This window comes from Trichomycterus rosablanca, chromosome 17 (assembly GCF_030014385.1).
Source record: "Trichomycterus rosablanca isolate fTriRos1 chromosome 17, fTriRos1.hap1, whole genome shotgun sequence".
Taxonomy (NCBI): Eukaryota; Metazoa; Chordata; class Actinopteri; order Siluriformes; family Trichomycteridae; genus Trichomycterus; species Trichomycterus rosablanca.
In genome coordinates, this window is record NC_086004.1 from 26,681,217 (window position 1) to 26,694,532 (window position 13,316).

Genomic DNA, 13,316 nt, shown 5'->3' on the forward strand with positions numbered 1-13,316 from the left:
TAGTATGGACAACATTATGGCCTGAGTAAGATTTAATTTATATATTTATGGGCACATTGTTGTGTTGTGGGTTTGATTTTGAATGGATATAATTTATATTTTACCCACTAACACAGAATCACCAATAATAACAAAGTTGTTCCAAAAATTATTTAGACCCTTTGTTCTGGCACTTTAAAAGCCTGTAATTATACCAAAGAGGCTTTTACAAAGTAGTCTGAATACTTTTGTAAAAAAGAAACTCCACAAACTCCACACTGATTAAGTGTAGATTGATGATTAGATCTGCTTTGGTGACCCCTACATACGGAAGCAGCAGTAAAAAAAAAAAAGTAGACTGACTTAATTACAAATAGCAATTATATCCATCCAGAATCAAATCACACAATAAGTTTGAAGTCAATGTATATCATATAACTGTGATATATACAGTGGTACTAAACAATTATAATGTCGTATCTTCTGTATAGTTATCATGATCGCAAAAAAGTGTAAAATTTGGAATGTGTTTTTCAGTAAACCCAGAAGTCTGTTCATGAACAGAGTAAAAAAAAAGAGAACTCATAAAATAAATCATTTTATGTAACATCCCCACCACAAACCTACTTTTAGCACAACTTAGATATATTTTGTCCCACAAGGGGGTGTTTGCAAAGTGTTAGCCTCATCAGCAATGCCCGCTCTCACTTCAGGAAAGAACAAGTTGTCATCAGTAGGGCAGAAACACAGTCAGTTTGTCAGTGTGAATCAGTGGTACACACATACACTCAGCCACGCTCTCACCCTGGGCAACTGCACACACTTCTGAGAGAAATGTGCCGTCTCTGAAGAACACTGCAATGCGAGGTGTGAAAACACGGTCCCATAAACGTCTTTCAAATGTATACCCAGTTAAATAAAAGTGAGCTCTTCTTAACTTTTTATGTCTGTTTGGGGGGACGTGGGTGGATAGCAGAGGGTGGTGCGAGACACATGAGCGCCGAGAACCCCAAAGAAAGATGCAAAATGATTGAGCATAGTTTTAAAGATGAATTATGCATGAGCTGGTGAAATATGAGCATAGGCAATGCATTTTATTAGCACTGCTTTCATTTCATAGGATATTAGTCAGCCCAGAATGCACTGAACAAGCGCGTGTGCAACTAAAAAGACCCTCGTTCACCCGCTGCAGTAATTCTAAGGGCGGATTTCAGGGTTTGCAATAACCGCCTGTAATGTTGTATGCTAGATTTACACATAGAAATCTATTGCTTATTGAGTCCCTGTATTTTCATAGGCATTGTAATGCACACATTCATCTGAGAAACACATTTAATACAGCAGATGCGCCTTTTGTCCGGCTCGGTTTGGATCGAATTTTAATTCAGTACTATACTTTAAAAGAAAGGCAGCATAGTGCCATTGTAATGGCTTCTCTTTCCTACAACATTACCCCTGCATAATGAATAAAGGTTAATGAGAGATGCATCAGTAATAAATCCAAAATATGAGAATGGCTTGTATGAAAGGTTTATTGAAAATCAGGAATGGAGCGTGTGTGTGTGTATATATATAAAGCTAGCGCAGTAATAAGGAGTAGCAGAATGTTAACAAAAAAGAAGCGTGATTCATTACTCACCAGTGGCCGTTCTCAGCTTCCTCTATGAACTGTACCAAATCTCCAGGCTCCAGCGACATCTCCTGCGGTGCCCTCGATTCATACGTCAGCTGCACCTGAAAATTGTCGTGTTCCCCCTGAAAGGGAGAACAAAAACACGTTGTGTTCATTGCTTAGCAATCTGCATTCCATTGATTTTACATGCTTCAAGCCTCTATTTGACTTGTGGTAGGTACGAATTATAAATAAACATATTACACTCACTAGCTTTGTGTAATGTTAAAATCTGTCAGTGTTCCAATCAGTCGTTAATATGGCAGTAATGTAGAACCCCCACCCCCCGGCCCATGTTCAATTCATGGCTACGTCCTTGTATGTGCGTACATTTTTGTTACCAGGATCCTCTTCATTGTCTGAAGAATTAGAGAGGTCCTCAGCACTGGATGGGATCGTCTCAAAGTCCTCAGTGTCCATTGAGGGTAACCGGCGTTGGGTCCATCCTTTAAAAAACACGATAATAGATATAAGTCAGCATTATTTAGTAAATAGTGCTATTTTTGCAGTCTTAAGAAGAACAGGTGTGATAATCTTTATGAAAAGGCAGCCATGTCTATCAGGCACAACCATGTATTTCTCTGATGATTACCTGGTTGAGAGGTAGACCTAGGCACGTTGGGCTTGGTATTTGCTGTACCTTTTTTTTTTGTGTCAGCTGGAAGAGCACCTCGCAAAGTATCTGCGAGAAAATGTAACTTCCTTAATACTTAGTCCATATTCAACAGTTCAGCACAATACCACAGATAAATAACCATGCCAACAATACAAGCCATGAATCAACAGCAAACCTTAAATCAAAAACCATTCAGCACATTCAGCACAAGTACACAAACCAAATAATAAAAAAACAAAGAATGAAGTTCATGGCAGCAAAGTCTGCACCCTTCACTAACACCCACAAGATCATGCACACAACACAAGATCATTCAGTAACCAAAAAATGCACATCACAAACCGAGTTCCTCATGCACCCAACATTCCCGCTAGAATATAATACCTTCATATCCGAAAGGTGTTGGGTCACTCTTAATCTGGTGTCTCTTGCTTTTAAGAGTCGCAGAAAGAGGATCTGAGTAAAGCAAGGGGAGTTTAATAAGCAAAGATGGCATTAATACATTCAGACTTGAAAGAGCATCTTGATAATGAGCATTCAATGAGCGTTCACTCCTCTGCCGGCACAAAGATTTCTCATAATACACCAGAGAGCAAAGTTCAAGAAGAATTTGCTACATTCTAAATGTCAGCTTATTAGGAGCCACTGTTTATTACTGATGAGATTCCTCTGAAGTTATTTCCTCGTCGAAAGTCATTGGACATGAATGAAATCATAAGATCTCAATTTTCTGAATTAATAAATATATTATTAAATCTGGACTCAAGACTCTGGACTTTTTAAACTTACTGTATATAACAGAACATATCACAGTTTATGAATTTAATGCTGCGTTTATGAATCAGAACTGAAGCAAATAGTTGCATTAAATTAGCATTTATTTATTTCACTTTACACTCACAGGTGCATTGCCCAAAAGGCCACCTTGAGCTCCTTCTACAAATGTACGTTTACCCGGGTATTAACTAGCAATTTACTAAACAGGCACTGTGTGTGAAACACAGTAAAAGCCGATACAATACAGGGTACTACTGAGGCAAGTTTGTTTGTTTTATTAGGATTTTAACGTCATGTTTTACTTTGGTTACATTCATGACAGAAACTGTAGTTACTCATTACACAAGATTCATCAGTTCACAAGTTTAATATTGAACACAGTCATGGACAATTTTGTATCTCCAATTCACCTCTCTTGCACGTCTTTGGACTGTGGGAGGAAACCGGAGCACCTGGAGTAAACCCAAGCAGACACGGGGAGAACATGCAAACCCCACGCAGAAGGGACCCGGACCACCCCACCTGGGGATTAAACCCAGGACCTTCTTGCTGTGAGGAAGTGCAACCCACTTAGCCACCGTGCCGCCCTACTGAGGCAAGTAAAACGTTTAAGGAAGCATTAATATCAATGTCTGAATGGGTTTTTAGGATCTGCCATGTATCTGTAAGCTATTGTCATACTTAAACTAACAGTATACAATTTAATTAAATTATAAAACCCTTATATCCTTTATCTAAAGGGATCAATAAAGACTCAATCAATAAAGTCTTATCTTATCTCTTATCTTATCATTATTACACAATGTGTCATGTTGCAGTAACCCAGAGTGAAAATCTAAATTAATAAATACATTTCAGTAATAATGAGAACTAAAGCACTGGCAGCTGCCCAGAAATGAGTCATGATAAGGAATCATTTGCAAGTGAATCAACAGTGTAAACTCTGATAAGAGTTTGCGGCATTTTTCATTTTTGCTTTACAAAGAGGAGTGTTCTAGCCATTGGTTACTGCCAGTGGCTCAGTGAGTAGCACTGTTGCCTCACAGCAAGAAGGTCTTGGGTTCAATCCCCAGGTGGGGCGGTCTGGGCGGTCCTTTCTATAAGGAGTTTGCATTTTCTCCCCGTGTCTGTGTGGGTTTTCTCCAGGGGCTCTGGTTTCCTCCCACAGTCTAAAGACATGCAAGTGAGGTGAATTGGAGATACAAAATTGTCCATGACTGTGTTTGACATTAAACTTGTGTACTGATGAATCTTGTGTAATGAGTAACTACCGTTTCTGTCATGAATGTAACCAAAGTGTGTAAAACATGACGTTAAAATCCTAATAAATAAATAAATAAATAGTACACACAGAGGTGATAGGCTCTCTCACAAATTAGTCCCAAAGCTTTTCCCACTTTTTACAGTTTCCTTGTCAGAGTGAAATGAAGTGTCGTAAATATCTATTTGACATAACTAGATCTATCCTGGTAAAACAGTCATTAAATTGTTCTGCAGTGACAGATCAGAGATAAACACACTGTGAGAGTAAAAAAAAAGACATAACGCCGCTTCAGCGCCCCTTTCTGTAATGCTCAGAATGCAGCGTGCGCTTACATTGAATTATTAATTGCATTCTAACACTTGAAAGTGCATCATGTGAAACCAAGCTTGCGGAGCTGGAGGTTTATGTTTGCATTAAGTACGTTTCTAGACTTAGCCTTGATTTCATGGATTAGTGCTTTAACATACAGAGCCTTGTGCAGAAATCCCTTTTTTGTCTTATGCTTTTTTACACTTAGTCTTTTGGTTTTGTCCTTCACACTTTTTATAATATAAAGTGTCTGTTTATTGTAGATCCGTGTATTTATTGTACTGTTTTTTTTCTCTGTGCTGTGTATACTGTGTTGTACCCTGGTCCTGGAGGAGCTTTGTTTTGTTCCACTGTGTACTCGTATATAGCTGAACTGACAATAAAGCCCCTTGAACAAATAGCTAACCAGTCTGTACTTTGTCTGCACGAATAAATGTAGTTGGGTTTTCTTTAGACGAAGGTTGATGAGAAAATACTGGTGATTAGGTACCTTTTGTGCGTGTGGTAGAAGAGGCCCCGAGGGTGGAAGCTAAAGAGAAACGACGTGGGACTTCAGCCTCTTTAGGTGCTGGTTCTAAAGCAAAAAGCAGGAGGGGTTAGTAATTGGGTAGGACAGAAAGCTTAAAGTGAGAGAGGTTAGTAATAGTAACTCTGAGTGCAAATGCTAAAGACTGCTTTGTATCCAGGCTTTGGATTCTGTATGGTCAGATGTTGGTTTGTAAAAGCAGTAGGCAGGATAAGTAATAATAGTATTCCACAGTTTTACATCTGACAAGTGTGGGATGAATGAAGATGAACAGAAATGAATGATGACAATGGGAGATTGTGGACACTCAGGTGATCCGCCACTTTACACATGGGCTCTGCATGAAATATTGGGAAAATCGAAGCCAGATAGACACGCATCGATGCTAAAATGCATTGGCTTCCTGTTTCAGTTCCTAAGCAAGAGGAAGCCAGTACATGCCCTTTTGTTGTGACTTTCCAATAGTTATAATCACAAATACAATCATTATTTAAGGAGCAACCTAATTAACCTTCCAAATAAAGGTGGTGCGCACACTTCATTCAACTAAATTTGTGTCATACTAAAAGGATTATTTGCAGGCAGATTAATGATATTAAAAGGTCTCAGATGGCCATATTCAACCAGTGAAGTATGTTTTATTGCAAACGAAACATTCTTCAAGGTTGCACGATTTAATAGCACTTTACAACACGCAGCTAGGATGTTAAAGTCAGGCCTCCGAGCAATAAAAACTGAAGGAGAACCTTAAATCAAAAACAAGCACCTAAAATGGAAAGACACCTCTTTTTTAAAATGTCAAGATCACGACAGAGGCACATTGAAACAGAACACCATGACATTTGCTCGAGCGCAGGGAATTTCACCTATGGTGTATTTCTTTGTCTCGATACAGAGGTTGGCCTATTTTGCTAACATTTGAATTCCTTTGAGAATCTACGAGTGTGGAAATAATTCTTCCGCTCTGACAGAGTGCACCTCTGGGTTCCCGCGGCCTATTTAGACCCCGTTTTTACATGGGAAAATGAATGACATGATACGTGGTGAAATGAATGACAGAAACGATAATGACATTGATTTATCACAATACGGACACAGGAAGACAGTTTGAGGCAGGACTGAACTCTGAAAGAGAGACATAATGTCGGTGAGTAAGAGACAAGCACATCAAGGACAGTGTAGCTTTACCTGATGACAGAGACCTGCGATTGGACAGGCCCTGTAATGTGAAGCGCTTTCTAGCCAAAGCAGATGAGGGGTCTGAACTAATGTTGGCAATAGCATCAGCTACAGGAAGCAAGAGAAAAAGCAGGACAGTCAGTAAGGGGTTAAATAAAGTAGTGAAAGATATAGAGGCAGAAAAAGAACATGAAGGTGCCCTTTAATATGTCATGGTAGGGTGGGTTATTTTACCATTTCAGTCATGCATGATGTTTAACATGCAAGAAAGAGACTATAATGGCAAAAGCCACATTTACTAGGATTTTATGGGTTTAAATAAATGTTTTGTGTGAAAAAAAAAACATAAATGGCAACGTGAGCACAAAGGAAAAAAGAAAAACAGTTTCTTCTTGCTTATCGTCTCCTTTTAGCCACAATGGCTGCATCCCATTCCACCTGTAAGAACTGTAATTTCCCTGGTCTTCTACCTTCTTAATCTAATTAGGAAAATTATAATTTATTGGGCTTTATTAGATTAAACAAGCTGAGGCCTACGTACCGATAGCCCTGTAGTAAAAAGGTCTCAACATACAGCACAACAGTACAAAATATTAAAAAGTTACAAAGCACCACAGTGACAGCAATTATCTCCAAAAGTGAAAGATTCGTGGGAACAGTGTGAATCTGAATCAGTTCAATTTATTAGATTTAGGGGGCAATTAATTTTTCACAAGGGTGATCCACACTGATCAGCCATATCATTAAAACCACCTCCTTGTTTCTACACTCACTGTCCATTTTATCAGCTCCACTTACCATATAGAAGCACTTTTTAGTTCTACAATTACTGACTGTAGTCCATATGTTTCTCTCCACATTTTTTTAGCCTGCTTTCACCCTGTTCTTCAATGGTCAGGACCCCCACAGGACCACCATAGAGCAGGTATTATTTGGGTGGGGATCATTCTCAGCACTGCAGTGACACTGACATGGTGGTGGTGTGTTAGTGTGTGTTGTGCTGGTATGAGTGGATCAGACACAGCAGCGCTGCTGGAGTTTTTAAATACCGTGTCCACTCACTGTCCACTCTATTAGACACTCCTACCTGGTTGGTCCACCTTGTAGATGTAAAGTCAGAGACGATCGCTCATCTATTGCTGATGTTTGAGTTGGTCATCTTCTAGACCCTCATCAGTGGTCACAGGACGCTGCCCACAGGGCACTGTTGGCTGGATATTTTTGTTGGTTGACTATTCTCAGTCCAGCACACTAACACACCACCACCATGTAAGTGTCACTGCAGTGCTGAGAGTGATCCACCACCTAAATAACACCTGCTCTGTGGTGGTCTTGGGAGAGTCCTGACCATTGAAGAACAGTATGAAAGGGGGCTAACAAAGCATGCAGAGAAGGACAGTCAGTAATTGTAGAACTACAAAGTGCTTCTATATGGTAAGTGGAGCTGATAAAATGGACAGTGAGTGTAGAAACAAGGTGGTTTTAATGTTATGGCTGATCAGTGTAGGTGTTGCATGACATTTTTGCCTTTTATTAATAAAATGACCATTTTCAAAACTAGGCTTTGTGTTTCCACATGCTTTTCTTGTCTTTAACTGCAAGTAGTATTGGGGTCTAAAACCATTTAATTTAACAAATATGTACAGTACAGGCCAAAAGTTTGGACACACCAGCCAAAAGTTTGGACACACCTTCTCTTCAATGTTTTTTCTTGATTATTTTTATTTTCTACATTATAGATTAATACTGAAGACATCCAAACTATGAAGAATTATGTAGTGAACCAAAAAGTGTTAAACAAACCAGAATATGTTTTATATTTTACCAACTCTACCTCTGCACAACCCAACTGATGGTCTCAAACACATTAAAAAAGCAACAAATTCCAAAAATTCACTCTAGACAAGGCACAAACATTCATTGAAAACCATTCCAGGTGGAAACCTAATAAAGCTGGTTGAGAAAATTTCAAAGAGTGTGCAAATCTGTCATTAAAGCAAAAGATGGCTACTTTGAAGAATCTAAAATATAAAACATATTAAGTGTTTAACACTTTTTTGTTTACTACATAATTCCATATGTGTTCCTTCATAGTTTGGATGTCTTTAGTATTAATCTACAATGTAGAAAATTAAAAAAAATTAAGAGAAACCACAGGAATGAGAAGGTGTGTCCAAACTTTTGGCCTGTACTGTACATTAGAGAAAACTAGTTAAAAAACATTAAAAAACACTTTTTTTTTTCTCATGCCCCTTCATACACACTTTTTCTTTTAAAAAATCGTTGAAGTGTACATGAATTTCATAATTTCTTAGTGCTTCTTAGTATTTATAATAGGTGAATTGTTGAACTCCTTATGATGAATCGTGCAGATGGCTCAGGCACAAGTGCATTGTTTACTTGAAAAAGAGATGGTACCAGGATCCACTTCACATGAGTAGATGAAATAGACCTACTGATTCCAAATATTATCCATTCAGGAAGAAGCAGAGCCGTCAGTAAAATGTTAAATAAAGGTGTAACTTTAAAACTGTTCTGAATATAAAGTTTTAAATGTGCCAAACCACAATAACTACAGTGAGGTGGCAAAGAAGCTACAGTTTGCACTATATATCAGTGTCAGACTGGCTGCTCAGTAAAGTTTGACCTAACACTCTGCTATCAAACACAACTCAGTCTGGGATGAAACTGCCAAAAACGACTGCTTAGAAGACTTCTAAAGTTTCATGTCAGCTGTCTTCCACACAGTGTGAAGGACTGTTAGTTCTGCAAGCTAATTTTGCTCTGTGCCCCTGAGAATAACATAAAAGGTCTGAATCATATGCATAACCAGCTCTGTGATTGTAATGAGCACAGTTCCATATGCTGATACTGTAGCACCCGGATAACACTTTAGTCAGGGGTGTCAGTCTCACAGTGACGTCTTCATCTTTTGAATTTACACACTCCCAAAACCACAGACCTAAAAACAGCATGACAGTAAATATAAAGTCTAAATTTGGGATAAAAACTATTGAAAACCACCTGCATATAAGCCAGAGTTTAACTGTACTACAAAAGTTTTGAAGTCTTTAACAATATCAGTAAAATGTTAATTTTATTAAGTGCATAAACATTCAATATTCAAAAATATTTCCAGGCAGGGCTTGTAAACAGTGCTTAAACGTAATTAGTTATTACTGCCACTGCTAGGGAGTTATGGGTAATGGAGTAGCATAAAAAGAGCTAGAGATTTCATTAAGAAAACTACAGCTTAGGTTTAATGTCTTCTAATCTCTTGCACCTCATTAACTTTACACTGAGTGGGCAAAGGTTTAAAAAGCAACATTTTTTATTTTTAATAGCAGAAAAGGCTTTAATGACAACAATAAAATCCTTAAGCCCATTTATGAGGTAAAAGTCAGGGAAAACTAAACCAATATTACTACTAATGTTACTATGTCAGCATGTAGAGGGAGAAATCCACTGCCAAAAATTTATGACAGCATAAAATAGAAGATGCCTGATCAGTCATAAGGTCATCAGGGGGACGTTGTTGAATAGCTTTAGTTTATAAGTTATAAAGTTATTGTGTAGTAATAAGTTTTACTACACAATGAAGAAATAAGTTCATTTTTATAATAAATAATGTGGCAGCCAAAGGTCTAAGAAAACGAGAACATTTACATGTTCGGCATTTAGCAGACACCTTTATCCAAAGCGACTTACAGTACAGTTACAGTATACAGTTTGAGCAACTGAGGGTTAAGGGCCTTGCTCAAAGACCCAACAGCAGCAACCTGACAGTGGTGGGTCTTAAACCAGCGACCTTCTGATTACTAGTCCAGTACCTTAACCACTAGGCTATGGCTTCCCTCTATCACAAAAATGCTTCTGTTTTATTATTTCGTTTTTAATATAATATAATGTTCATTACACTTGGCAGTTTCTTATCCCAGCAATGCCTGTGCAATATCTGATTTGTCTAATATAAAATAAAATGTTTTTTCTTCTTTATTACAAATCATATAATCAGCAAATGAGTTAGAAGTAGAATACTTAAAAAGTCCATGAATATATTAGTATTTGGGATTACCATATTTGCGTGCACAGACACATTTTTCGCACATTTTTCTATATTTGCACTGTAATTCACTTTACATTTACATTTACAATTTCGGCATTTAGCAGACTCTTATCCAGAGCGAATTACAAAAGTGCTTCAAGAACACAAATCTGCTGAAACCCTGTTAGAACCAAAGTTAGTTTTTTTTCCTTCAAGAAATGAATAAGAGTGTTAGTAAGTAAGTACAAGTCAGCTTAAGTGCTTAGTAAAGAGGTGATGAAGGTTTTAAATCATTTTTTAAAGGCAGCAAGAGACTCAGATGTTCGGACAGACAAGGGAAGCTCATTTCACCACTTGGGTGCAAGTACAGAGAAGAGCCTTGATGCTCGTCTTCCTTGAGTCCTCGGTGGAGGATCGAGTCGGCAAGACTAGTGGCTCGGAGGTTGTGTGGTACAGAGCGGGGTTTGATGAGACCTCGAAGGTAGCTTGGGGCTGGTCCATTTTTGGCTTTGTAGGTGAGCATCAGTGTTTTAAACTAAATGCGTGCAGCTACAGGAAGCCAGTAAAGAGAACGCAGCAGTGTTTACTTTACTTTACAGTTTTTACTTACAATCTACATGTATACCAGCCTTACGATGTATACCAAAATAACACCTTTATATGTACCCTCAGGCCCTGTTGTTGTTTTGTGTTGGTGTAATTAAACAGATACTTGTTTGTATAATATGAGTCTTTGTAGTGTGTACTATTACGATTTATGTAACTTGCTACTGAGGCCTTAATTTCCTTCGAGATTATTAAAGTATCTATCTATCTATCTATCTATCTATCTATCTATCTATCTATCTATCTATCTATCTATCTATCTATCTATCTACTATCTATCTATCTATCTATCTATCTATCTATCTACTATCTATCTATCTACTATCTATCTATCTATCTATCTATCTATCTATCTATCTATCTATCTATCTACTACCTATCTATCTATCTATCTATCTATCTATCTACTACCTATCTATCTATCTATCTATCTATCTATCTATCTATCTATCTACCTACTAATATATCTATATTCTAATATATCTTACAAAACAAAAGCTGTTAAGCTAATATAATTCTTAATTAAAAAAAAAAAAAATTAAATTAAAATGTTCATTAGTGCTCACAGACTTGACCCCCCCCCCCCCATAAATGACCCCCCCCCCCTAACCCTAACCCTAACCCCCCCCCCCCCCCCCCATAAATGTGACTGTTGTATTATTTAAGAAAACCACAAGCTTGAAACGTAATAACTGGCGTTTCAAAGTGCTATTTTTGCAGTCATAGACACATTGTGAGAAAAAACAGTTCATTGGAAAAAACGATTATGCTTGGAGGAGTTAAAGGTAAAGAAGAAGAAGACAGTCAGCAACAGGATGAATGGATACAATAAGAGAAACCATAAATGAGCCATTAAGAAGTCTGAAGACCCAAACAGAAGACAGGATGTCCTGGAGGAACACCGTGGTCACTATAAACCTGACGGAACATAATAATAATAGTAGTAATACACAGGTTTGTGGTACAAAGTTATCTCTGTTCTATATACTTCATACCAATGCAAAACTTTTTACAATACCTTTTACATCCCTAGCACAAGCCATCCACAATAATTCTTTAATAAAACAGCCAGATTGTGGCACAGTATGTTGCTTTTCACATCCTGAAGAATAAATCTTCCAGTCTCATTAGTGGAGCAGTATTTCTGTTCGAAGACAGCCTCTAATAATGCATATTAATATTAATAAATTACTTTCACAAACAGCAGCTGAGCCTAAAACGGCTCACAGCTTTCGAACAGATCTAAATCTGCAGGAACTCTGCGGAGAAATCTATATCTGCAACTGTGACTCAAACAGTCTGAAAATAAGCCTGCCAGTCGTTTCCGCCCTAAAACTCGGGTGCGCTAGAAGATTTTGGAGGCACTTGCTTTGGCGCTTAGGAGTTGGCATGAGGCACAAGTTACAGATGGCGCTCATCATATAGGGTGTAGCTACTGTGGAGTCTTTATGTGCTCAGTGGGTTGACATATCTGTCAGAATTACACAAATGCTTAGGATCTGCACTTCTTTAGCTCACAATAGTGGGGTAGTGGTAAAGTAGAAGTCTGGGTTTGTATCCTATAATCTCTATCCAGTGGTGTTTCATTTTGTGCCGACATGCAAGATAATAAACTGATATCTCTGTTGCTTGCACACACATATGCTTCTTTTTCAATGCATCGTACCCTGTGGTAGGGACTTTTTTAACTGTGGGCAGTGGGCTGTATGGTTGGCGCATCACCTTTGACAAACTTTCACAGCTACTCCTGCGCAAGTGAAACAAATAATAGCACATTTGAATTTGACTATATGGTACTTCAGGGTAATATGCATGGAAAAGAGGCAAGACTGTTTTTGATGGATGCAAAACAGTGACCAACTGACCATGCATGATGCGAGAATAACAAATCTTCACTGAACACAACATGCTATTATTTTATTGTTCCTACTGTATTTTGTTGAAATAGAGCAATAGAAAGTTTATTTATGGACTAATTAAAGTATATTCCAACTCTAATTTGGACTGCAACACTAAATTAGCCTTTAGTTTATTCCATACTAACATGTCTAAATATAAAGTCACTGATAGTCACACTTATATAAACCAAATCACAGTTTCACACATAATTTGTACCTTCATACTCTACACAAAGGTGAGAAAATGATACAACAAAAATGCTCAGAAGTATGAGAACTTTCACATCAGACACATTAGAGGGTTCTCAGCAGCAGAATGTGCAAAGCTGATTTTGTAGAGAAACACAACTGTGATGCATAAACACCTAAAGTGAAGAAGAAGGAGCAGAAGCACAGGAAGTTTGTTTTCTTATCACAGGAAATAGACCAATTTAAATAAACCAAG

At 37.9% G+C, this 13,316-nt stretch overlaps 1 protein-coding gene across 5 annotated transcripts in view; it reads right to left on the reverse strand.

Annotated features, from left to right (window-relative positions):
• mcf2l2 (MCF.2 cell line derived transforming sequence-like 2) overlaps nt 1–13,316 on the reverse strand; it is a 94,310-nt gene that overhangs the window by 5,110 nt on the left and 75,884 nt on the right. For all 5 annotated transcript variants that reach the window (XM_063013282.1, XM_063013281.1, XM_063013283.1 and 2 more), the window contains exons 27-32: nt 6,332–6,430; nt 5,108–5,191; nt 2,652–2,723; nt 2,244–2,333; nt 1,982–2,097; nt 1,619–1,734 (exon numbers count right to left, since the gene is read on the reverse strand). In XM_063013282.1, the coding sequence (XP_062869352.1) occupies nt 1,619–1,734; nt 1,982–2,097; nt 2,244–2,333; nt 2,652–2,723; nt 5,108–5,191; nt 6,332–6,430 (577 nt within the window). The remainder of the gene's footprint in view (nt 1–1,618; nt 1,735–1,981; nt 2,098–2,243; nt 2,334–2,651; nt 2,724–5,107; nt 5,192–6,331; nt 6,431–13,316) is intronic.